General features: G+C 39.3%; 1 protein-coding gene across 3 annotated transcripts in view; it reads left to right on the top strand.

The window, feature by feature from the left end:
* Positions 1-1,820: 1,820 nt before the first annotated feature.
* The window catches only part of TMEM131L (transmembrane 131 like), a 160,527-nt gene continuing 135,254 nt past the window's right edge, over positions 1,821-27,093 (top strand). For all 3 annotated transcript variants that reach the window (XM_074229105.1, XM_074229106.1, XM_074229104.1), the window contains exons 1-3: positions 1,821-1,944; positions 2,148-2,218; positions 10,237-10,280. In XM_074229105.1, the coding sequence (XP_074085206.1) occupies positions 1,821-1,944; positions 2,148-2,218; positions 10,237-10,280 (239 nt within the window). The remainder of the gene's footprint in view (positions 1,945-2,147; positions 2,219-10,236; positions 10,281-27,093) is intronic.

Genomic DNA, 27,093 nt, shown 5'->3' with positions numbered 1-27,093 from the left:
ATGGAAGAGATGATCCCAAGTGGCACTGTTGTATTTCTTCATTCTAATGATGCTTTTGAATATAAAAGTTTTCTTGGCTCCCATACCAGCTGGAAGAGGCTGAACAAATATAACCCTTCCCTAATCATTTTGTAAGACTGATCAATGTTTGGTGACGTAGTTAAGTAGTATCAGTTACAACAGGCCAGTGAGTTGATCTTCCATTTTATAAACAAGCTTCAAATGTGAAAGTATGCTATTTGTCTTGTGGGTTTTGTAGGTACTTTCCTCTTTAGGTACCTTCTCCAAGTGTTTCATTAGCACTGTGGAACACCCTCAAGGCTTGGTGGGCTAATAAAGACCTGAAGAAATGGAAAAGAGTAGAGATCTTTGGGGGGAGGAGGGAGGGCTAGGATTGATGATCACTGGCTTTAGTCTTTTGTTCAAATTTTACTTCAGCCCTTTGCCTCTTTTGGGCAAATGAATGATCCTCCCTGGGCCTTCAAGTGTAAAAGAAAGATATTGTTATCAGCTGGCTTCTGAGGTCTTTTTTTTTTTTCCAGTTCTAGTTTTAGGAGAGGTTTTGTGTGACTAGGAAAGGAATATAAAGCTCAGCTTATTATACTTTTGGTCACAAGTTCTGGAACACCAAACTGTGCTACTTTGGGTAGTGAAAAGAGAGCTGGGCTCAGTGTGGAGGGCTGGGACTAACCAGCTCAATATAGCTAAGGGCAAGTCATTAGACCTTTTGTGTCCTGGTTTCCTTATGGAAGGAAACCCTTGCAGCCGCAACCCTTGGTTCTTTTGGTATAAAAGAGGTAAATTCCTGGTAATTTTCACCTTGGTAAGAATGATTGCTGGAAGTGGTGGGAGCCTGAATGCATAATTCTGCACTCAGCAGTCTGGGCTGGAAGATTCATAATTCATTTTGCCCTTCCGTCCTCCATATGTGACCACTACGTGTCTATTGTCTAGACTGTTAGACTCTGTGCCATCACATCAAGAATCCCTGTCATTTCAACAGGTGTGCTGTTATTTTCCATATTATCGATCAGCCCTAACAGTCTCTAGGTTTATTAGTAAGTCAGGAAGTTCTTTGTTTTATTTTGCTTTATTTTAGGTGTTTGCAAGGCGATGGGGCGAAGCGGCTTGCCCAAGGCCACACAGCTGGGTCATTATTAAGTGTCTGAGGCCGGATTTTGAACTCCCGGCCGCCCCTGGAAGCTCTTTTTAAGGACTTTTGGAGAGATTTTCCAAGGCTTCTGTTGCATGGGCCAAGAAAGCGCTGAGCGGCTCTTAGGGTTTACGATGGGAGGAGGCGCAATGCCCCAGATGAGTGGGATGCTGGGGCCCGCGGGGGCGCGGGCGGTTGTTCCAGGTGGGCTCCTGCTGGGCTGCAAGGGGCACCGGGCCGCCGCCTCCGCGCGTCCTTGCGGAAGGGGCGGATTTCGCGCGGGTCCGGGCGTCGGCGGCGCGGAGCACCTGTTCTGCCCCGGGCCCACGCGGCCGGCTCCCCGGGACGCGTCCCGCGCGCCGGGGGGCGTGCGTGTGCGCGCATGTGCGCGCGCGTGCGAGGGGCCGCCGCGCCCCGGGCCATGTGCGCCGGCCTCTCATTGTGGGCGCCCCGCCCCGCCCCCTCCCTATCTGTGGCGCACACACACGCGCGCACGGCCGGGGAGGCCCGGCGGGGGCGGGGCCGCGGCGGGGCGGGGCGGGGCGGCGGAGGGAGGCGGCGGAGGCAGCTGCAGGCGCGGCGGCGGCGGCGGCGGCGGAGGCAGCAGCGGCGGCCCGGCCCGGCCCAGCCCGCAGCGCGGCCCCGCAGCGCGAGCACCCGCGGCGGCATGGCTCGGCTCGTGCGCCCGCAGCCCGGAGCCCGCGGCCGCGCCGCCACGGCCGCGCACCTCCTGCTGGGCCTGCTGCAGCTGCTGTGGCCCTGCGGCCGCCCCGGAGGGGCCCGGGGACAAGGTCAGCGCGGCCCGGGAGGGCGGCGGGGGAGGGGCGGGGGCGGCTTTGTGCGCGCGGGGCCCATTGTTCCGGCGCGGGCCCCAAACTTCCCCGCGCGCCCGCCGCAACTTTCTGCCCCTCGGGTCCTGGCGGGGGGGGGGGGGGCGGCGGCTGTGCCGCTTTGCCATTTTAATGCCTTTTTTTTGGGGTGTCTGTCCCTCTAGTCATTGAGCCCCTGCCCAACGTGGTGGAGCTGTGGCAGGCCGAAGAAGGGGAGCTGCTGCTGCCCACTCAGGTGAGCGGGCCGGGGGCCGGGCTGGGCGCGGGGGGCACCTGGCGGCGGCGCGGCGCGGCCCCAAGTTCAGGAGCAGGGGCGGGGCGGGGACCCCCGGGGGCCGCCCCCTCCTTGTGCATTTCATTCTTATTTCTGCCAGCCTCCCCCTTACCGGAGTGCGCCCCAACGGGACCAAGAGGGGGCGAGCCTCCGAAGCCTGGGGTCCCTGCGTGGTAATCACTGGCGGCTCCCCCTAGAATTAAGCGGCTTTAGGTTAAAGATGGTTGTTTTAAAAATCTGCTAAGCCCCTTGGATTCCTTCCAGACTTCTCCCGTGCATTTTAGTAGACACCCACTTAAGAACTCGAATTTCAGGTTTTTTTTTCCTATAGGGTGATATCATAATGTATGCAAGAGAGAAAATAATTGCTCTGTTTTATGTGAATCGGCCGCAAAACGCAGGGATTGCAGATAGGCTATTGCAAAACTCCGATGATTGATTGATTTTATGTGAGAAATTCTATGACCGTAGGAAAAAAAAAGTGCTTGCTTAGTAGGTTTTTGAAACTCTCTCAAGAAAAGTATATCCTTTTTGGACCTGAGGTTCTCATCCAAGCAAGGAGGGGACTGGACCGGAGAGGCATTCCAGTGTTCTTTTCTGGCTTTCAATCTGTGACTCTTTTAATAGTGTGTCCAAGTTTGTAATCAACTTGGAGTGTCATTTGAAAGATAAAAGTTGTTTCTGCTCATCCTTTTTGAAGGACTGTATTCTCTTCTGGCTTTTTCTTTTATTCTCAGTTTTTTAGTTTTGTTTTTTTTTTGCAAGGCATTGGGGTTCAGTGGCTTGTCCAAGGCCACACAGCTAGGTCATTATTAAGTGTCTGAAGCCAGATTGGAACTCAGGTACCCCTGATTCCAGGGCCGGTGCTCTATCCACGGTGCCACCTAGCCACCCCTCATTCTCATTTTTTTTTTTGAACAGTAAATTGAGACATAATTTTTACTCAGAAGAAAACACATCTTGAAATGTTAAAATCCACAGAGTCCTTGCAAAGCATGCAAGAGGGCAAGAATTTAGTCTGACATTCAGCTTTGCCAGTACAAATATGGACTTGCTACCATTAGGGCTAAGAGGTGATTTCAGGGAAAGTTTTTCTAGACACTCAGACTGCTGGCCTCTAGTGAAGAGGGACCATTCCTTTGGGAAGCCGTTCCATTTAAAAAGGATAAGAGACTAACTTCTGCCTCTTTTTGGTTAGTGGTAGAGGCCAAACCAGACCCAGAAAGAAGTTAAATTACAGATCCTCCTGTTAGTGTGTGTTAGGGTTTGATGATTAAATCACTAGTCTCAGAGGAGGAAATGTCAGTTGTGAAGAAATTATTTACTGGCAGGTATATGATTGACCTCAGTTTTTAATTTTTGGTTTTCTTACATAGAATATTCATTTTTGAACACTGTGACTGATTAAATAATTCTTAGCTACAACATGTCTCCACAGTAACACTTAAAAAAAAACAACCCTTAAAGGTCTAAAAATTTTGTGCCATGTTAGTTGTAATAAAAGTGAAATGAATGGTATTCAACAGTTATTCAAGTGTGACACCTCCACTTCCGTGTATGTGCATGTGGGGATCTTATTAGGTATTTTAGCTTTCATGTGCCTAGAAAAAAATAGTCTATGGTTGAGATAATTTTAGAAAGGGAACTTTGTCACTTTTAAGTCAGTCTTTTCAGAATATTTTTTTAAATGGCAGACATTGACTTTAGAACTTATTCCAATGGAGCCTAAAGAAATAAAAATCAAATAGCTTCTGGCTTATCAATTCATTGGAACTGCTAAGTTTATTTCCATTGGCTATTAATAATTTAGATTTTTTTATATGGTGGAGCTGGGTAGTAAGAGGAATTTGTGAAGTGTATTTTTAATAGCAGCAGTGACAACAGGTTGAGAGTAAATTGAGAACTTCAAGAAGAAAGGTGGTACCCACAAATATTTGCTGATGCTTATTAGTTACAGTGGCTTTATTTTTCTACATGTATGGGATTGGGTTTATTTCCTCTTCCTCTCCCCTGGTCTTGCCCTTTAATAGTCACACTCTTGAATAAGGATGCATTAGAAAGAACGCTACATTAGAGAGAGTTTGTTTATAGTCCTAATTCTATCATGACTTCACCATGTTTCCTTGAGCTAGTTGTGATCAGGCTGGAAGAATCTTAAAAGATTGTCCATATTCAGTCTCTTTGAAATGGGGACTAGATGAGGTTAAAGGACAAAAAGAATTTGTTCAGGGTAAGTAGGAGAGATTGGATTCAAACTTGGGACCTCTGGTTCTAAATCAGATACTGTTAACTTAAGAAATTTTTGTTGTGTTTTAAACATTAAAAAACAATTTTTCTTAAAATAATTCTGCAAAGTGCATGGAAAGCAATTCTTACTGCTCTCTTCCAGATAAGGAAAGGGAGATGTGGAGAGATTAAGAGAAACATCTCATACCTAGTAAGTGTCCCAGCCCAGGACAACAACCTCAGATCTCCTTAATTTGAATCCTAGGTTTTTCCTCTGGTAGACCAGACTGCCTTCCTCTCATTGTCTTGTAAGGTCTTAATTTTCTCATTGGTAAAATGGGGATGATAATGCTTGCACTCTTCCTTTTCACCTAGATGCGACTATCACATGAAATGGTGCAGAGCATATCACGCCTGCTAAAAATGCTTGCTATTTTTTATGATCATACTAGGGAATCTGATGATGGATGGAGAGCTCAGGTGGAACAGAGAAATATTGAAGGAAATAAAGAGGGTAATCAGCACTGGAGGGCAGATTCTCTATGTAGGATTTACGGAAAGGTGGATGAAAAATTTCAGTGATGCTATCTCCATTGGTGGAGGGGCTGCCTTCCCAGATTAGGTTACAGTCATCTGATGATGGATCACTAAAACTAGCAGTTAACATGTAAGGGTTAAAAATTTAAACTTGATCTTTTATTGGGTGACAAAGTTGCTAGATCAGTACAGATAATAATTTAAGCAGCTTATATATGTGTTGTTATTGTTGTTCACTTGTTTCAGTTGTGTTGTGTCTTTGTGACCCCAACTGGAGTCCCCCCCTTTTTAAAGAGGTTTTTGCAAGGCAAATGGGGTTAAGTGGCTTGCCCAAGGCCACACAGCTAAGCCATTATTAAGTGTCTGAGGCCGGATTTGAACTCAGGATCTCATACCTCCAGGATCCTTGCTCTATCCACTGTACCACCTAGATGTCCCTGGAGTTTTCTTGACGGAGATACTGCAGGGGTTTGTTATTTCCTTCTCCAAATCATTTTACAGCTGAGGAAATTGAAGCAAATGGAGTAAAGTGACTTGATCAGGGGCACACAACTAGTGAGTGATTTTGAGCTCAAATCTTCCTGACTCCAGGTCTGTTGGTCTATCTACTGCATCACCTATCTGCCCTTATATAATTTGGGGTTCAATTCATGCTATATATAGTACCTTTTTATTGTGATGTAAAATATTTTGGCAGGTAGGAACATAGACTACTTTATGTAGGAAGGAGTCCAGAAGATATCTCCAATTTTATCCTGTATATATCTACATCTATATGTCTATATATTTTGCATGCTTGCATGTTTTCACTTGCTTTCCATTAGACTGAACTTTTGAGAACAGGAACTGCTTTTTTAACTTTCTTTATATGACTAGTTCTTGGGAGAAGATGAATAAATCCTTGTTGACTTTGACTTGAAGATTAGAACAGGTGGCAGCAGAGTGTCTGGAAAAGAACATTAGACAGAGACTAATGATCACCTTTGGGATCTAACCTCAGTGAGACTAATAATATTCCTAAAGCACTTTGCAAACCTTAAAGTGCTGGCTTTTACTGTTGTTACTATAATAAAGGGAGAAGTCTTTCCTGTTTCTTGTAGACTCAAACCTTCTTTATTAATGGTGATGGTCCTAGAATTCTAATTCCACTTGTTAATTGACTTACTCATTATAACCACTAGTCACAAAATTGGTAAGAAAGGACCTCCCAGCTTAGGCATCAGGGACTTAAGGAAACTTACAGACTTTTCCAACAGTTTATTTTTATAACTTTTTTACTTTTAATTGTTGTTGTTTGTTTTGAATCTGGTAGAGAGTTCCCAATATGTTCTTGTTATTACTCTTTCTTAATTGAATCCTTTTTACTACCACAACTATTGTCACTACTACTACTACTACTACTACTACTACTACTACTACTACTACTACTACTACTACTACTACTGGGTTTGTTGAAACTAATCTGATTAAATCATTTATTGTTAATTAATCACTGCTTTTTGATTTTGTGGTACTGTGGGAGAGAAAGTATTGCCTTTGGAGGCAAAAGGAACTGGAATCAAATCTTGACTCTGTCGATTACTACATCAATGAAATTGGAAAAGTTATTTTATTTCTCTGTAAAATGAGGGGTTTGGACTATATGACTCCAAAGATCTCTTCCAGTTTTAAATCTGTGATCTCATGTCACCTCTCATTTCCTTCCCAAAGCCAAACAAATATTACTCTGGAAGCCCAAACTCATTAAGCCCAGCATTCAAGGCCTTCTACAGGCTTGTTGCTTAGTCATTTCAGTCATGCATGTTCAATTCTTTATTGACTCTTTTTCGGGTCTTCTGGGCACAGATAACTGGCTTGGCTCATCATTTCCTTCTCTAACTCATTTGACACATGAGGCTACTGAGGCAGTCAGGGTTAAGTGACATTCCCAAAGTCACACGGCTATTAAGTTTCTGAGACTGATTTGAACTCTGCTCTTCCTGACTCCAGGCCTGGCACTCTATTCACTGGACTACCTAGTCGCCCCCAATAGATAGTACTTCTTGACCAATCTTTTCCTGTTTTTATTTATTTATTAGTTCTTTTTAAAAAATTAAGTTCTTCCTAGCTAATCTCTTCTAGTCACTCTTCTCAATATAGGTTCTATTTCTCTTCACATTTACCTACTCTGTTTCCCCATGCCTTATACCTCACTGAAATTCTTTTCTTTCTTTAAGCACCTAGTTTAGCTACAGTTTTCATTTACTGTCCCAGTCCTTGGTGATCACTCTTTTCTTCCAGCTCTTCCTGTAGCAGCTTTCTCGTTGGTACCACTCATTTAGTAATTATTAGGTGCTACTTACTAGGTATGGTTGTTTATCTTTGTCCTGTCTTCTTAATGGGACCATCTTCTCTTTTAGAGTAGGAGCTGTGTTTCATAGCCTTCTGCAGCCTTTGGGATGATGCCCCAGATAGGAGAGGTGGCTAGAAGTATTTGTTGGTGATAAAGACAGTCAAGCATTATTTTTTTTTCCTTAATCCCCAAAGGGGCTAGTCTATCCTTTTCAGTTACTTCTTTGTATTTTCCATTTGGGATATTTGGAGATTGATTCTAAAAATGTCAGTAAAGTTGCTGTCCTGAAATTTTTCTGTATACCTTTCTGGTTTTATTATTCAGCCCTCTTTTGAGAGGGGAAACATACTTGAAACAAAGAATAAATTAACCTCTCTTTGGTTCATTCAATACGTTAACACAAAAACCACTCAGTAATGGCCCTGGTAAAACAATAGTTTCAAGATAGGGAGGAGGCACCATTTGCTTTATGCTGAGACTGGCTCATTATTTAGGGTAATTAATAGGAATACATGTAGGTGACTTTGGCCTTAAAATTGTAGAAAGCCTTGTGGATCTTGATTTACTTTTCCTTCTAAACTAAAGAACAGTAGTGAGTTTCCTTTTTTAAAAGTTAAATCTTCATTTTTTTCAAATATACATTTTCTCAAATATCTCTTTTAAAGGAAACATTTCCCCTCCTTTAGTTCAAGAGGGTTTATTATATAGCATTAGTTTCCCAGATGGGGGGGGAAAGTCCTACCATCTAACTATAGAAGGGAATTCAGTAAACTCCAAGGGAGTGACCCAAGTTTTTAATGTTGTAGTCTTGTTGGCTACACTAGGATGTTATACTGAACATTCCAGTGCTTGGAAATCTCACTTGTACAGTGTCTCTGTCATTCTACTTAAAGGTCTGCCCTGAATAAGTATTAATAATCTGTGTATTTTTCCATGCTGACAGGGTGGCATGTTCTGACGAAGAAAAACAGGGTTGGGGTTCTGGCTATGTTTTTCTTAGGAAGCTGCTTCACTTTTCTAGTCTTCAGAAAGTTTTCTCATCTGTGGAATGAGAATTATGGTATCTATCTTACTGTATTTTTATGAGGATTATTATGGGCTGTTGACAGGATTGAATGATATAATATATGTAAAACACTTCACAAACTTTACAACACTTTTGAGAACTTTAAAGCACCATATAAAAGTGTTATTATTGCTACTTCTGCTAATCAGCATGTGTCAGAATAGGACTTGAACCCAAGACTTTTATCTCTTATGCCCTGTTGTCTCAATTGAGATTGATTCAGATCATATATGAGTAAATATTAAGTTGTATATTAAGCATTCTAGAAATTCTGATAATACTCATTGAGGGCCAAGAGCAATTAAGGAAGTGCTTATGGATAAGTATTATCAGAAGATTGAAGGTATAATTTGGGGAGGGCATTTTAATCATTGGGGGCTTAGGTCTGAAAGAGGAGAGGCAAGGATGGGGCAAGAGGAGACACATAAAAGGAGACCAGCTTGATTAGACCAAAAGCTTCCTCTTGGTCAACAGTAGGAGAGGTTGGATTATAGTGGGGGCAGATTTGGAGGGTCTTTAGATACAAGGCTAAAGAGATTGGAGTGGATTTCCTAGGTACTGTGTAGGGATTCGTTCATGACAAATAAGTTCTGAGCATTTACTTAATAAATACCTACTTAATTGATCAGTTAGGGATGGTAATTTGTAAGTGATGTAAAAGGTGGATTAGTGCCAGCAGAGACAGGGAGGGACCTTAGAATGCCATTGCAATGGTCTGGTAATTTTACGTCCAAGTGAGAAAACTTAGATCAGAGCTATGACAGTGGGAATGGAGAACAAAGCACATTTGGGACATTTCAAGAGCATAGAGAGACTGGTGAAAAAGGAATAAAAGAGAAATGCAAGATGATTCTAAAGTTTAAATCTGGAAAAGGATGGTGCCATTACAAATATTGAAGTGGTGAGCACTAGTTGGGATAAGGTAATGATGGGAGAGTCCAGTGGAAATACCTTCTAGGTCTTTTGAGTTGTACTGAGGTTTGCGTGAAAGGTTGGGGCTGTAGGTTAGTAGGAGGAAGTCATGGAGATAATAGTTGAAATAGGGAGTGTAGATGCTTTGGAATGAATCTCTAAGGAATGAATCTCCTAGTTATGGGGGAGGTAGGAAGAAGAGTTAGTGTAGCATCACACTGAACAAAATACAGTAGTTTAAGAAGGGGAAGCAGAAATAGCATGGTCTGGTGTCTTATGTCAAAGAAGGAGAAAGTGTTAAGACTGAATAATATGAGATTGAATTAAAGGGCACAGGGGCAGTTGCTAAACACTGGATGGCATCATACTTGCTACTTAAGATGACAGTGGTCAGTTTACTCCATTGAGTGATTTTTTAGTTTAAAGTACTTTTTTTTTCCTTTTTATATTGCTGTTATGTTATTTGAGGTCAAAATTAAGTGATGAATTTCCAAGTGTGGTTTGATTTTTGTTTACAAACGTCAACAGATATTTTTATAACTGGTGATTTAAAATTACAATAGGCATGTATTTTTGGAGTTTTGGTACAATAGCAACAAAAAAATCTGTTTTTACTCTAGTTTCAAGTTTCTATTTACTTTAAGGCACTAAATTGGAAAATGAGTCTCAGGGAGTATAAGGTAGAACAAATTGAAGACTCTTGGTGGGGATGTCCTTCGAGCAAGCAGGGATTGTGGCTTGTGGGATTCTTTTTGACAGTGAGTCATTGCTACAAGTGCGTCAGCCTGGTGGGGATTTAAAGAATTCATTCTCATATATGTGGATTCTTGTTTTCTTTTTGAAACTTCTCCTTGAATGTATTTTCTCAAACCCTCTTCTCCCCCCCCCCCTTTTTTTTTAAAATAGGCTGATTCTGAGGAGGACTTGGAGGAGCATTCCCAGGAACAAAGGTAAGAAGTAAAAAGGAACTCTTCTCACTTAACTGAAAAGTGTTCTTGCCTATTGTAGATGCTATCTGAAATATGTCTGGGATTGATGAATGGACATGGTTATTTGAATACATAGTCTTTTTTCTAATACTAGTTTTTCTGCCTTGAACATAATTTCTGCTATATTTTTAAATGACTGCAGATAAGCTATGAAATGCTCCCAACCATTTTTTATTCCTTCTCAAATGAATTTTGATTTTTATTTACATGTTTCTTATATGTATTTGTAAAAATGCCTTCATATAAGGGTGAAAAGATTTAAAATTATTTATTTATTTATTTAAGGCAATGGGGGTAAGTGACTAGCCCAAAGTCAACACAGCAAGGCAATTATTAAGTGTCTGAGGCCGGATTTGAACTCAAGTTCTCCTGACTTCAGGGCCAGTGCTCTCTCCTGGCACACCTGGTGAAAAGATTTCACTTAGAAAAATGTTTTTGAGGGGTGGCTAGGTGGTGCAGTGGATAGAGCACTGGCCCTGGAGTCAGGATACCCGAGTTAAAATTCGGCCTCAGGCACAAGCCACTTAACCCCATTGCCTTGGAAAAAAAACCTAAAAAAAAAATGTTTTTGTGTGTGGGATCAGATGTAAAGTTCAGATGTCTTAAATGTAATTTGTTGTAGGGGAAATAGTGGTCTCTCAAATACCAGTAATATTCATGAACTTAAATTTTTTTATGAGACGCAATAAGGCATAATGAATAAAGTCTTGGAGTCAGGATGTCTGACCTCTTGCAAGTCATTTAATCTCTGTGTTCTAAGCAACTCCAAAAGACTGTAGAAGTGTCTGAAAAGGTACAAATCTGCAGTGATGGGAGAATATTTCCTCACTTGGAAGTTTCCCCCTAAAAGGAAATCACAGATCTAGTTCCTTATATCCTATTTTACAAGAAGAGTCTGAAAATAATCATCATAATATGAATGCTCAGTTTTCTCAAATAAAATGGATTTAATGTTCTTGGGAAATTGAACTAAGAGTTTCAGCATTTCTGTACAACAAGAAGTTATAAGGGATGTGTTTGTCATTTTAAAGTATTTGAAGAATTATCATGTGTCTTGTTCTGCTTGGTCACAATAAGCAGAATTGGAACCAATGAGTGAAAGTTACAGGGAGCCAGATTTTAGCTTTGTTAGAAGAGAAAAAAATGCTTCCTAACAGTTATTCAGAAGAATCTGCTGCTTCTAGAGGCAGGGAGGTTCCTGATCACTTAAAGTTTTCCAAGTAGAGATTGATTGATTTCTTGTAAAGGATGTTGTAGACTGTATAGGGAGATCTGTCCTTCAGGTGGAAATCTGGGGATGTTGGTGGGATGAGAGGGGGTGGGGAGGGATGCTCTTGCAACTCTTCAGAGTTTGATGCAGTCATTTTGATGGTTGTCTGTTCCAATTGCAGGATTTTCTGTGCCTATAGCTTTCCTCTTGGAATTCAATCTAAGATGTTTAGAATACTGACCATCCCCCCCCATTTGTATGTGTATTTGTGTAGACTCAATTTTTTTCAGTGTTGTAGATTTTAAAACCTACTAGAAAGATGGGTGATTATAATCTAATTTTTCTCAGATCTCCAAATTCCCAGGTTTTCCAAAACTAGTGCCTTATATTTTGCAATTATTCTGTGTAATTTTGTCTCTCCAAAGAGACAAATTCGGGTAGGTGAAGGTAAAAGTGTTTTTTACAATTAGAACTATAAAAATACAGTGGGGGTGATGAGTCTATTTTAGTACATAGCTATATATGTTCATGTTATTTTCCCTGACTAGAAGGAATTTTTAATTTTGACTTGCCACATAGTATGTGTTAAATGAAGACTTGTTGATTAGGTGATTGACTGGGTTGTAGAGGGGATCTGGTCAGCTATGGGTAGAGTCAATGACTTCTTCTGGGGCCCCCATTATGTACTTTGAGATTTCAGTAACATAAAATTTGTTTCTGTGGTATTCACTTTACCTTAGAGGTTGACCTACCAACTTGTATTCAAATTTCTTGTAGGATCCACAGCTGGATGGGTCTTTAGAGGGAAAGGTTTAACCCTTTAAATTTTAAAAATGAGGCTGAGGTAAGAGATGAAGACCCTGGCACAGTGAGGTTGTACAGGTCATAAGGAGCAGAGCTAGGATTAGAGTCTCTATGCATTGTAGCATCCCTAATCCAAAGTTCTCATCACTATACTTTGGTGATTGTCCTCTTTGTTGTTAATTATTATTGTATTTTTCCCATACATTTAGTTGATTTTTATGCTGTTTGAGTTTGACAAGTGATATTATTCAGTTTATTTTCATCCAGAAATCTTTAGTCTTGGATCATCTAATAATAGGACATGAAAAAATGAGCAAATTCAGAACTCCATCTGGATTTTTTTATTTTGTTTACATATAGTGTTAAGCATTCAGATGTTCTCTCTGCCTTGTTTAAAGTATTTTGTTGTTACTTATACAGGCATTGTCTGCTTTACCTGATATTCTTACCCCCAGCACAGATAATTTGCAAAACATATCTGGAGTTGTAATTTCATCCCTGTGGGGAATTTTCATTGAGTAAATTCCCTCTCCCAATGTGGATGAGCACTTTTCCTATTCCTCCTCTTGGCTAGTGCTGGAAGATACTGAGAAGTTGTGACTTGTCCAGGTTCATATAGCCTATATATGGCAGAAGCAGGAGTTGAATCCATGATTTATTGATTTCAGGGCTAACTTTCATCCATTATATGTCTCTCTAAATTCATTAAAGAGTTACAGAAGGGGCGGCTAGGTGGCGCAGTGGATAGAGCACTGGCCCTGGAGTCAGGAGGACCTGAGTTCAAATCCAGCCTCAGACACTTAATAATAACCTAGCTGTGTGGCCTTGGGCAAGGCACTTAACCCCACTGCCTTGCAAAAAAAAAAACCAAACCTAAAAAATGTTAACAGAAAAACTTTGGAAAGTTGTTAACAACTTGGGCTTCAAGGGAGGTTTAATTGAGGAAATGGCTTGTGAGTTGGACTTGGAAGGTTAGGTAGGAATTCTAGCATCTCTAGTCCCAGGAAACTAACCCAGGCAAGGTAAACAGGTTTTGGACCTTTCTATCAAAGTCTGTATTTTATTTATTTATTTATTTATTTATTTATTTTGTTTGTTTGTTTGGTTGGTTGGTTCCTGAAGACTAAGGACAAGATACAGCTAGATCCTTGTTAGTAATATTGGTTCTTGATTTCCATTGTTGTTCTCCAAGTTCTTCCTAAGTGATTTCTGTATATTCATGTTCAGTCTCTCATAAGGCCTGGTGGCTCTTGATCCTTCCCCTTCCCAGGGAACAATTTGGTCTCTCTCTTTTTTTTATTCAACAGTGATGAAATCCATGATGCATTTTTTTCCTTTTAGCTGTATTTGTCCATAGGGTTATTCATGAAGCAGTTTGTGCTTGTTTTATAAGCTCATAATGTGTGGATTTCAAAAGCTTCCAGACTTTCTGTGACTTAGTATATCTTTTGATTCTCTGGGGGGGTTCTGATTCTGGTAGAGGAGGAGAGGGAGAGGAGGAATGGGAAATAGATAGGACTGATGATGGATTAAAAGTTGATTGTGATTCTATTTTCTTAGAATCTTCTTTTTTTCCCCTATATTTGTAAGTATCACTTTTTGAGGTCTTTAGAAAAGGAACACCTTCCCTTTTCTAGGACTCCTGAGAAAAAGGAATGCCTTTAAACAATGGATTGCACTTGACAGTGAAGATAATGTTTGTCCTTCCCTTCCCAGAGCAGAGTTTGGACTCTACCCAGAGCCTCCTGTTTTTACAGACTGCTTTGAGAATCTAGCCCTGCTTCTTTTTGGATAGTTTTTGATCGAGGTGTGTACTAGAGCAGTCTCTTGGAAACTCAAGATTGCTAAAATCAATCCAGAATCAGGTCCCAGTTTTGACCTTGGGACCACTTGAATCTTTCTGTGATTAGTTCCTTGAACTGTTGCTCCTTCTGTTTTTATTCTCACAACTGTTAAATATTTATATGAAACATCTCCAACCAATCCCTATGGAATTATTAGGCTTATTGACATCATGTTGTAAATGTAAGTTCATTGAGGGCAGGGGCAGTTTCACTGTCCTTGTCTCTCTGTCTCTTCCTTTCTGTTTCCCTTTATCTTTTATCTCTCTTTTGTCTCTGTATTTCTGTTCTCTCCCTTCCTTTTCCTATCCTTCCTTAAATGTTTATTTGAATATAGTGTGTGTTTATAGTTGGAAAACTTCCCAATAAATCCCTCTCTGTCTTTTCCTCATCACTACCACTTATATCTCCTGGTTATTTTCAAATATTTGTTGATTTAACTTAATCCTTTGCTGGGTAAGAATGGGGGATGTGGTCATGAGAGCAGAGGAGAAATAGCTTCAGTTTTTTTTTTTTTTGTAGATTCTCTCTTACCTGGTAGGAAAGTATATCCAAATTTTTTGTGTAAACTTTTTGTTAGCATGTTAAATTGTGTGAAATTAATTAGAGCATTGGCAAAATGACAACACTGACATTTTCTTTTTTCAGATTTTTTTTTAGGGAGATTGTAATATATAGGTTGTAGATCTTGATATCAGTGTTGATGAGGGATGTTCAGAAAATTGATTCTTATTTTATCAGTAAGAGTCTATGAGCAATGAATTTTTTGAAGTTTGGTCCAGCAGAAATAGAAGAGGCATGTTATTAAAAGACACCCAACCCCAAGAGAGGTGAAATGACTTTCTTATGCCTTATTTTATTGCTTTTTTCCTTAGTATGTTTATTTAATGGCCAATTCAGATGTCGTTTTTATTGACAAATAAGCAAAGAATTTATAACAAAATTTCTATTTCTGTAAAAAAAGAAACCTTCAAAAACCCAACCCAAAAGGTTAGAAAAAAATTCAATAAATCCCAAGTCAGATTTGGGCGATATTTTCAGAAAAAAAAAAGAGAGAACCATGTAAGAGACTGCTGAGTCTCTAGTTCCTAGTTGAATGAGTTCTGAAAAAGAAATACAGAAATGGCAGCAAGTTTGATCTGAAAATGATCAGAAATCTTGGGATAAGTCCTCAGGGAAGTTTTCCTTTTTTTTGGAAGGTTTTTCTTTTTGATATGAAAAAGCACCTAAAAGTAGTCTCATGGAAATGAATCTCATTTATTATTCTTTAGAACTATAATGGTGGATCTCTGCCACCTTTGTGACATTTTCCATGTCTGTACATAAAGACAATGTATATCTCTTGCCCAGTTTTAGTAAAAAAGAATTGGAGAGAACCTATGTTCCTAATTCTGCTCTGCTACTTAGTGGCTTTTGGACCAGTCCACTCCTACTTCATCCTTTTAACATCTTGGTCCCAGGTGAAAATAATCCTAGTGTAGTAAAGTTGAGCAACTAAGGGCTTTGCCTCCAGGACACTGAGATTTGGTAGGTGCTGATAGCACTTAGATACCAATAGAGATAATTGAGTTTTAGCATCTAGTTAGATTACTATTTTAATTACATTTGTTATCAGATGTAGATCCTAAATTCTTGCTTCCTCTCTCCTACTGGCCACACCTCCTGTGATCTCCTTAGTCTGGCCCAACCCTGCTCACCTCCTTCCCACAGGCATTTCCTTCTCTAATAGTGACCTTGAAGTCTTTAGGTAATTTTGATTAGGAGAAGGGGTTTAGTGTCCTGTTAGTGTCCTGTTGACTTCCTCATTCCCCCTCCTTGTCTTCAATTAGTCTTAATTAATTTGTCTTAAATAATCTTTGAATGTCTTGAATATGTCTTTGATTGTCCTAAAATTGATTTGAGAGTGAATTTCATTGCATCAAGACCTAGGTTCACCATATTCTTCGATTTAGCTCTGTGCAAAATCTTTATGATAAAAATAAAGTTTTTCCTGTGTTTGAATCTTTAACTTAGTTCAGAAATAAAATCTTCTATGACCATACCTCTGGATATACTGAAAAATACCTTATGGACATTTGTTATTCTGTGTGTCAGATAGCTTTCTTTTTCTTCAATAATAGTGATGTGAAATGTCTTTCTTTACTAGAGTGCATAAATTAGATATGATTCTTGTCTCCCTGACTAGTATCCTTTTGGATATTCCATTGTTATTGACCTGCAGTGTTTGTTTTCTCCTTGTCCACCTTGTAGAAATGTTCAGCAGTTATTACTGTGTATTCTTATGTCATGGTGTGATGTGGTTGAAAAGAATGACCATTGGTATCCTGAAAAAATTTAGTGCTCTGGGGATCTTAGGTGCCTTTCAGTGTTTTGTTAAACATTCTTCCATATCCCAGACTCATTTTATTTGGGCACATAATTCATTGACTTTTTTTTTTTTATTGGAGGATTAACTATAGACTTAATTTTTTTAGTTTTTTTTTACAAGGCAATGACCTGTCGAAGTTCACACAGCTAGGTGTAATTATTAAGTGTCTGAGGCTGAATTTAAACTCAGTCTTCTGACTCCAGGGCCAGTGCTCTATTCACTGTACCACCTAGCTACCCTGATAGACTTTTTAAAAAAAAAATTTTTTTCCCCCAAGGCAATGGGGTTAAGTGGCTTTCCAAAGGCCACACAGCTAGGTCATTATTAAGTGTCTGAGGCCAGATTTGAACTCAGGTACTCCTGATTCCAGGGCCAGTGTTCTGTCCACTGCTGCCACCTAGCCACCCCCCCCCCCCAGACTTTTAATAATATCAAGATGCACTGCAAAAAGTTAACCATTTTGGGGACAGTGGATAGAGCATCAGCCCTGCAATCAGGTGGACCTGAGTTCAAAAAGGGCCTCAGACATTTAATAATTACCTAGTGGTGTAACCTTGGGCAAGTCACTTAAGCCCATTGCCTTAAATAAATAAAAACATTTCCTTCCTGTTTTCAGCTTCTATTTTATTTTCATTTTTTGGTATTTTATTTTTTTCCAATTACATGTGAAGGTAGTTTTCATCTTACTTCTATCTTAAAAGATGAAATAGAAGTTTGAAAAGGGCATTATGGATCAGGGCAGCTAGGTGGTGAAGTGGATAAAGCACCGGTCCTGGAGTCAGGGGTACCTGGGATCAAATCTGGTCTCAGACACTTAATAATGACCTAGCTGTGTGGCCTTGGGTAAGCCACTTAACCCCATTTGCCTTGCAAAATCCAAAAAAAAAAAAAAGAAAGAAAGAAAGAAAAAAAGGGTATGGATCTTAGGCCAGAGTTGTTTATTAAGTACTAGATTCAGCTGGGTCTCTAGAGGTTGAATCTCTGTTTCTGATTTCTAAGTGTCAGTTTCCTGAGAATTTTTTCTTTGGATCATTACTTACTGTTGTCTTCTAGCGTTTTTCTTGGATGTTGAATCATGTTTTGGAAAAGAGAGCCTAAGCCAGTAGCCTTAGCTATCCATGTTTAGTTTCCTTTTACCTTATGCTCAGGTACTTGGAAGGTGGTTTTTAATTTTATTAAATGTTAAAATGTTGGCATAGTTATGCCATATAGCATCTTTTGATAAGAAACAGTGGATTGTAATAGAGTTGTCATCCAACTATGGAGTCAGTAGACTTGGGTTTGAATACCAACTAATATTTTCTTTGTATCTTGGACAAATGATTTCTGTCCCAGAGACTCCATTTTCTCTGCAGTGAAATGGGACTAATTTTAATTACGCCCTGACCATCTCAGGGACTTCCTCTGAGGTTCCAGTGAGATGAGAGGTGAGTTCAAATAGTTGAACTGTGAAGTGCTGTCTAACTATATAAGACATTGTAATATCATTGCTATCAGCCATCAGTAGAGAGATCTCTTGTTTTAATCATTTGTAATTCTGTGTGAAGTCTTTAGATTTGGGAAGCAGTGTGGGATAGAGTGCAGAGACGACCAACATTGTATCTGGAGTCAAAAGAAGTGGGTTCAGAACCCATCTCTTTGTGACCTTGGAGAATTCACAACTTCACTTTGTTTCCTTGGCTATAAAATGAGGTAATATTGGATGAGATGGGTCCCTTCCACCTCTAAATCTATTCTTTATCAGTTTAATGAGATGGTCAGTAGCCTGCGACATAAAGGGGTATCTGTAGTCATTAGAAAGCTCTTTGGAAGTCCTGCAGAGATGATTTATTTCAGGAAAGATTGAAAGTTTTGTATATTAAGAAGAAGAGACTGAAGGCTTGGAACTAATTGCATCTCTAGTGGAGAACCCAACAATTTACAAAGGCCATTTTGCTAGAGCCCTGAATTCTGAGTACTCTGGACCTCTCCCTGTGGCTTAGTTTGCTTATCTCTTATCTCTTCTTGACGGAGGGGATGTGTGGAAGTCTGATACTGAGGCAATCCCCAGTGTTGCAACAGTATTGATTAGCTCTCTGAAGCAGCTTCTGGGAGCAAGCCACAACAGAGCTATGATCCAAGCCTCCTCACTATAGTGGGGGGTGGTGTTTAAAGGCTCTCAAGGAGAGTGTCATTTCCTCCAGGGAGGGCTCTTGTCTGCGAATGCTGATATTAGGTTAATGGGTTCTCCTGGGAGCTTGTTAATCTAGTTCTAAGTGAATTGTCACCAGATGATTAGGAGGCTGTTAGCAGAGTCTCCAGTCACATCCTGGCTGTGACTCTAAAGTAGTGAGACAACTTGCTAGAATTTAGGCATCCGCAGGATTATTCTCTCTTTCAAAGTTAATGGTGTCCCTTTCTTGAACCCCTCTAGCTGAAAGTGATCTCTCTCTCCTGGAATTTCTTGGAGCCCTTTGTCTGTACCTCTCCCTTCCCTTATCACTCTCTCCCTTTTGCCTATCATATGCTTGCTGCCTCCTTGCATCTTCTCCCTGCCCCCAACTTAGATTGGAATTCCTAACTTTAATCTTTAAGACCTGGACCCCCCCCCTTTCCTGATGAATGGAGTCACACCATTCACTCCTCCAACCATTGTCCCCTTGCCTCCAAACTACTCTTTATTTTATATTTGCTTTGTTGTGTATATGGCTATGTGTATATATGTATGGCTATGCTTATATATTATACACATATTACATAAGGCGCACACACATATTTATGTAATCCTACCCTCTCCCCCAACTCCCAGCAGAATTGTGTCTTGACAAATTTGAATTGTTTCCTTTTTATTCCTACTTTGTTGTTATTTATTTGAGCAAGTCATATCCTACTCTTTGTGATCCCATTTGGGTTTTTTGGGGGGCAGAAATACTGAATTAGTTTGCAATTTCCTTCTCCAACCCATTGTACAGATGAGGAAACTGAGGCAAGAAGATTATGTTACTTGACCTTGGTCACCTCCAGATTTGAACTCAAGAAAAGGAGTCTTTCTTACTCTAGACCCAGTGCTCTATTCGCTGGACCTGCCTTAGCATACAAGATAAAAAGGGAAAGCATATCTGGCACAATTGAATTGACTTTTAAAGTCCTTCAGAGTAGTTCATATCTATTTTTGAATCCCTAGCATCTAACTAATATATGAAGGATGATAATTTTTATCAGAGTTGGCAACTCCAGATATTGGACCTCCCTCAATCTCTGCAGATGGCAGCCTGTCTGTGACTTAGAAGCAACATAATCCCAGATTTAGAGCTGGAAGAGACAAAGGGTCATCTGGTCTCCCAATGCCTCCTTCCTCACCTCTCATTTTACAGATCTGAGACCCAGAGAGGTTTAGTGATTTTGTTCAAATTTACAGAAAATGGTAGAGCTTGGATTCTAACCTCTGACTCTAAATCCAATTCTTTGCTACCACAAACAGAGCTGCTATAAATATTTTTGTACAAGTAATGTTTTTACCCTTTTTCCTCATCTCTTCAGGATATAGACCCAGTAGTGGTATTTCTGGTTCAAAAGGTATGCACATTTTTGTTGCCCTTTGGACTTAGTTCCAAATACCTCTCCAGAAGGGTTGGATGAGTTCGCAGCTCCACCAACAGTATAATAGTGTCCCAGATTTCCCACAACCCTTCCTACAAAGATCATTATCCTTCCTGGTCATACTGGCCAATCTGAGAGGTGTGAGGTGGTACCTCAGAGAAACTTTAATTTGCATATCTCTAATAATTAATGATTTAGAGCATTTTTTTCATATGGCTATGGATTACTTTGATCTCATCTGTAAATTGCCTTTGCATATCCTTTGACCATTTGTCAATTGGGGACTGGCTTTTTGTTTTAAAAATATGACTCAGTTCTCTGTATATTTTAGAAATGAGTCCTTTGTCAGCATCATTAGTTTGTAAAGATTGTTTCCCAATTTACTAAATTTCTTTTGATCTTGGTTACATTGGTTTTATCTGTGCAAAAGCTTTTTAATTTAATGTAATCAAAATCATCTAATTGGTTTTTGGTAATGTTCTCCAACTCTTCCTTAGTCATAAACTAGATCTGACAGGTAGACTAGTCCTTGATCTTCTAATTTGCTTATAGTATTGTTTTTGATGTCTATGTCCTGTAACCATTTGGATCTTATCTTGGTAAAGGGTATGAGGTGTTGGTCTAATCTAAGTTTCTTCCATAGTAACTTCCAATTATCCCAGCAATTTTTATCAAAGAGGGAGTTTTTATCCCAATGGCCAGACTCTTTGGGTTTATCAAACAGCAGATTACTATAATCCTCTCCTGCTTTTACACCTAGTCTATTCCACTGGTCCACCACTCTATTTCTTAGCCAATACCACACAGTTTTGATGACTGATGCTTTATAATATAATTTTAGATCGGGTAGGGCTAAGTCACCTTCTTTTGCACTTTTTTCATTAAGCTCCTGGCAATTCTTGACTTTTTATTTCTCCATATGAATTTACTTACAATTTTTTCTAACTCGTTAAAGTAATTTTTTGGAATTTTGATTGGTAGGGCACTAAACAGATAGTTTAATTTTGGTAGAATTGTCATTTTTATTATATTAGCTCTACCTATCCATGAGCAGTTGATATTTGCCCAGTTATTTAAATCTAATTTAATTTGTGTGAGAAGTGTTTTATAATTGTTTTCAAAAAGATTCTGAGTCTGTCTTGGCAAATAGACTCCCAAACATTTTATATTGTCTGAGGTTACTTTGAATGGGATTTCTCTTTCTAGCTCTTCCTGCTTTTTCTTGCTAGACATATATAGAAAAGTTGAGGATTTGTGAGCGTTTATTTTATAACCTGCAGCTTTGCTAAAATTGCTAATTGTTTCCAGTATTTTTTTAGATGATTTCTTGGGATTCTCTAGGTAGACCATCATGTCATCTGCAAAGAGTGAGAGTTTTGTTTCTTCCTTCCCAATTCTCAAATTTTTTTTTCTTAAAGAGGTTTTATATTTATATATTTTTATAAAGATTTTATTTATTTTGAGTTTTTCAGTTTTTTCTCTGATCTTACTTCCCTCCCCCACCCCTACAGAAGGCAATCTGTCAGTTTTTATATTGTTTCCATGGTATACATCGATCCATGAGTGTGATGAGAGAGAAATCATATCCTTAAGGAAGAAGTATAAAGTTTAAGAGATAGCAAGATCAGACAATAATATATCAGTTCCCCCCCCCCCCCCCCCAATTAAAGGTAATAGTCCTTGGTCTTTGTCAAACTCCACAGTTCTTTCTCTGGTTACAGATAGTATTCTGCATTGCAGACAGCCCAAAATTGTCCCTGATTATTGCACTGATGGAATAAGTGAATCCATCAAGGTTGATCATCGCCCACATGTTGTTGTTAGGGTGTATAGTATTTTTCTGGTTTATCCAAATTTTTTTTAAAATTTAATATTCTAATTTTGTACAAATAATTTTTTTATACATTAATAAAATATTCTTGTTTAAGAGTAAACAAAATACCCCTCCCCCCAAAAAATATAGACTCGCTTGAGCGATAAAGGGGAGAGAAAAAAATTAAAAGTAAAATAAAAAAAATTAGTAATAATTGTAGGTATGGCCAGCCCTGGAGTCAGGAGCACCTGAGCCCATATCCGGCCCCGTACACCGAACAGTCACCCAGCTGTGTGACATGCAAGCCACCCCAACCCCACTACCCTGCAAAAACCATGAAAAGGGGGAAAAAAAAGACCCAAAATAAAATAGTAATAATAGTCGGGGTGGCTGGGTGGCAGACAGAGTACTGGCCTTCGAGCCAGGAGCACCCAGGTCCAAATCTGGCCTCAGACACCCAACGATCACCCCGCTATGCAGCCCCAGGTAGGCCACCCAGCCCCATTTGCCCTGTACCTCCCCCCCCCAAATAATAATAATAATAAAAAATGTGCTTCAGTCTGTGTTCCAACACCATCAACTCTGTCGCGGGTGGATCACATTCTTTATGATAAGTCCATCGCTAAAGTTACTTCCATATTTTTCCTCCATTGCCATTGCTGATTGCAACTCCCTCCTTTCGTATTTCTCCACTACCATGTACTATATTTTCTCTCTCCTTTCACTCTGACTCTGCTGTAGGGTCGCTGAGTGGCGCAGCAGACAGATCCCTGGTCCTGGGGCCAACAGGCCCCGAGCCCCCATACCAACCCTTAGGCCCAGCATCCATCTGGCCCTATAATCCCAGACAGGCCTTCCAATCCCAGCCCCTTGCAGGAAGTAGAAAAGAAAATGTGTTATATCTGACCACTCTCCCCCCATGGTCCATCCTCTCCTCCATCACTCATATCCCCCCCTTCCCCCTGTCCCCCTTCTCTCCTTCTTACTCCAGATGCCTATACCCCATTGAGTATATTTGCTGTTTCCTCTCCTAGCCACCTCTGATGAGAGCAGAGGTTCCCTCATTCCCCCTTGCCTCCCCCCTTCCATATCATTGCAGTAGCTCATTGTAATAAAAAAAATCTTATTATATGAAATATCTTGGCCTATTCCCCCTCTCCTTTTTCTTTCTCCCATTACATTTCCCTTTTTTTTCTATTGACTCCATTTTTACACCATATTTTGTCTTTGAATTCAGCTTTCTCCTGTGCTTCAACTATAAAAGCTCCCTCTACCTGCTCTATTGACTGAGAAGGTTCATATTATCAGTGTCATTTTTCTATGCAGGAATACATGCAGTTCATCATCATTAAGTACCTCATGTTCCCCCCCTCTCCTCCAATCTCCGTGCTTCACCTGAGTCTTGTATCTGAAGATCAAACTTTCTGTTCGGCTCTGGCCATTCCAATAGGAATATTTGAAATTCCCCTGGTTCATTGAAAGTCCATCTTTTTCCCTGGAAGAGGATATTCAATTTTGCTGGGTAGTTGATTCTCGGTTGCATTCTGAGCTCTTTTGCCTTCCGGTATATTATATCCCAAGCCCTATGAGCTTTTAATGTAGTTGCTGCTAAATCCTGTGTGATCCTGACTGCAGCTCCACGATATTTGAACTGTGTCCTTCTGGCTGCTTGTAATATTTTCTCTTTGACTTGGGAGTTCTGGAACTTGGCTATAATATTCCTGGGGGTTTGTTTTTTGCGATTTCTTTCTCGGGATCGGTGGATTCTCTCCATTTCTATTTTGCCCTCTGCTTCTAGGATATCCGGGTAATTTTCCTGTAGCAATTCTTTTGAAATGATGTCAAGGCTCTTTTCCTGATCATGACTTTCAGGTATTCCAATAATTTTTGGATTATCTTTCCTAAATCTGTTTTCCATATCAGTTGTTTTTTTCAATGAGATGTTTCACATTTTCTTCTAATTTTTCATTCTTTTGGTTTTGAAGTATTGAGTCCTGATTTCTTGTAAATTGAGCAATCTCCCTGAGTTCTGTTCTTTGTCTGAAGGATTTATTTTCCTCAGAGAGCTTTCTTACCTCTTTTTCCATCTGGCCAATTCTGCTTTTTCAAGCATTCTTTTCCTCAATAACTTTCTGAACTGTTTTGTCCGTTGACCTAAGCTGGTTTTTAGCATGCTATTTTCTTCAGCATTTTTTTTGGATTTCCTTGACTAAGCTGCTGACTTCATTTTCTTGTTTTTCCTGCATCTCTCATTTCTTTTCCCAGTTTTTCTTCCAACTCCCTCATTTGATTTTCAAAGTCTTTTTTGAGCTCTGTCATAGCCTGAGCCCAATTTTTGCTTTTCTTGGAGTCTTAAATGCAGGAGCTTGTGCTTCCTCATCTTCAGACTGAGTATTTTGATCCTTCTTGGGCTCATAGGCAAAATATTTCTCAATGGTGTTCCTCTTTTTTCTCTGCTTGTTCATTTTCCCAGCCTAAGCCTGGTTTTGGGGTGCTTCCTGAGCTTTTGGGACACTCCCACAACGATCTCAGTGTGTGTGTGGTCATTCACCTTAACTCACAGCGTTTTCTGAATCCAGATTTTAAGTCTATTGGGTTTTGTATCTAATGAGTGAAATTAGAAGGTAAGGTTTTTTTTCCTAATTCCTATTAGGTAGATATCTAATAATTAAATAATTCCCAGTGGCTAATGCTATCTGTTAACTTTTTTAAAATAGGTTTTTATTGTTAGCTTTTGTTTTGACATATCTTAGATTTCCCTTCCATACCTCCATTTCTTCAGTCTCTAAGAAACATAAAAGAATTCCATGTAGAAAGGGGAAAATTTAAAAAATCAAAACTGATAATACATTAAAAAAAACTGACATGTGTTGTGCTTCACCTTGGATCCCCCCCCCCCCCCCGCAAAAAAATGAAACTGGTGTCCTCTAGGAGCAATTACATTTATATGATAAATTCAATCCTTTGACTAAATCTACATCATTAACATTTGTGGGGGGAGGGGAGAGAGCAATAGTTGGAGCCTGGGTGACATAAACAGCAGATGCTTGTTTGGGTAAAATTTGATCTTTGGTCCTGAATTGGTTATAGTTGGCATGCTTCATAGCTAATTAGGTGCCTGATAATCCACTTCTCTGGTAATTAGTGATCCAGTTTGCCTATTTGGGATAGCATGAGTTTGATAATGGGATAGAAGAAAACACTGGTTCAGTTTTGCTCTCCACTTTTATAAAATCCATTTAATCTGTCTTGTAAATTTCAATTTAGGTCGGCTTTAAAATTGAGTAAAAGAGGGAAGGGGATTCATTAATCGAGTCCCTATTTTGCTGGTAGCCCACCACAAAGGGAAGTTTTTCTTTAATTGTCCTGAAGTTAGCCATACCTTTCAAAATATTCATGCCCACATTATAAGGAGACAGATCAATTATGTTTTCTCTTACTGGAGGATGGAATTGGAGAGCCAGTTTAAATATTTAAAAATATGTATTCAAGGGCAGTGTCATGGGGTTTGACCAAACATCCTGAAAGTGACAAATGTTCATATTCAGTAACCTACTAGTAGACTTGGAGTTAAATGTCTTCAATCTTTAACTACTTAGATGCCCACTTTCAATGTTGAAATACTTTGAAAGTAGACTAGCAGTAATGTAAATATTAAATTATATTAGATTTGAACCAAGTCTAATTGTAGGGCTTCCTAGTTGACACTCATTATTTCCTTTTTTTTTGGTTGTTGTTGGAGGAGTAGGGATAGTAACTTCTAGAAATAAGTTTACAACATAAACTTTAAAATACACAAACAATAATCTTATTTAAACCCCTTATCTAGCTTTTAACAAGACAAACACAAAATAAATTGTGAACAAACAAGGTAATTTAAGTGCCCTTTGCCTTCTTGTGTCATTTTGTTTTTATATTTAATACAGTAATTTGAATCTTTATAGATTTTTAACATTAACATTTAAAAAAATGATTTTTGAACTTAATTATAGAAAGCCAAAAAAAATTTCCATGTACACAACACAAATCAAAAAAGATTTAATATAAAACCATGAATTTCCATTTTTGGAAAAAACTGATAAATACCATGCACCATTTTTAAAGCTGTCCTGTTTTTCTGTTCTTTGCTTCCCCCACCCCGAGTTTTCTTTTGTCCTTTGCTGTATATTTTTTGATTTTTTTTTCGTTCCCTCACTACCCTGCACTAGGCCACCATCAGACACAGGTATGTGTGTTGTGTAAATCTATACTATACACATTTTTCTTCATCAGTTCTTTCTCTGAATGTGGATAGCATAGGTCCCTTTTAGTTGATTGAGTATTCATAATACTCAAAATTACTTAGTTCACAGTTGTTCTTTGAGCTTAATTTGCGTTGTCTTGGTTCTGCTCTTTTCATTCTTCCTTAGTTCATGCAGTTCTTTCCATTTTTTTTTTTTGGTAAGGCAAATGGGGTTAAGTGACTTGCCCAAGGCCACACAGCTAGGTAATTATTAAGTGTCTGAGGCTGGATTTGAGCTCAGGTACTCCTGACTCCAGGGCCGGTGCTCTATGCACTGTACCACCTAGCCGCCCCTTTCCATGTTTTTCTAAAACCAACCAGCTCAACTCTGCTAGCAGCACAGTAGTATTCTATTACAATCATATTTTGAAGCTTGTTTAGCCATTCGGTTTCCAGTTTTTTGCCACTACAGAGCAATTCTGAATATTTTAGAAAATATAATATCTTTTCCTTTTTCCTTGATCACCTCAGGAAATAGACCTCATGGGTGTTATTGCTGATGTCAAAGGGGAATTCACAATTTTATAAATCTTTGGGTATAATTCCAGATTGCCCTTCCAAATGGTTGGTTCAGTTTATAGTTCCTTCAACAGTAATATTATTAGTATTCCAATTTTTCCTATTCTTTGCAACATTTTGCCATTTTCTCCTTTTGTCATTTTAGCCAATCTGATAGGTGATGATGATAACTCGAAAGTTGTTTTAATTCGCATTTCTCTAATCAGTAATTTAAATCATTTTTTCATATGACTAAATATAGGTATGATTTCTTTTTTTTTTTGCTAAGTACAATATACTTTTTTCTAGGCTCTGGGAATAAAAGGTGTGATTTCTTCATCAATCTTACCCTTTGACCATTTATCGATTGGGCAATGAC

Source organism: Macrotis lagotis, chromosome 3 (genome assembly GCF_037893015.1).
Source record: "Macrotis lagotis isolate mMagLag1 chromosome 3, bilby.v1.9.chrom.fasta, whole genome shotgun sequence".
Taxonomy (NCBI): Eukaryota; Metazoa; Chordata; class Mammalia; order Peramelemorphia; family Peramelidae; genus Macrotis; species Macrotis lagotis.
This window is presented reverse-complemented; position numbering and strand designations above follow the sequence as displayed.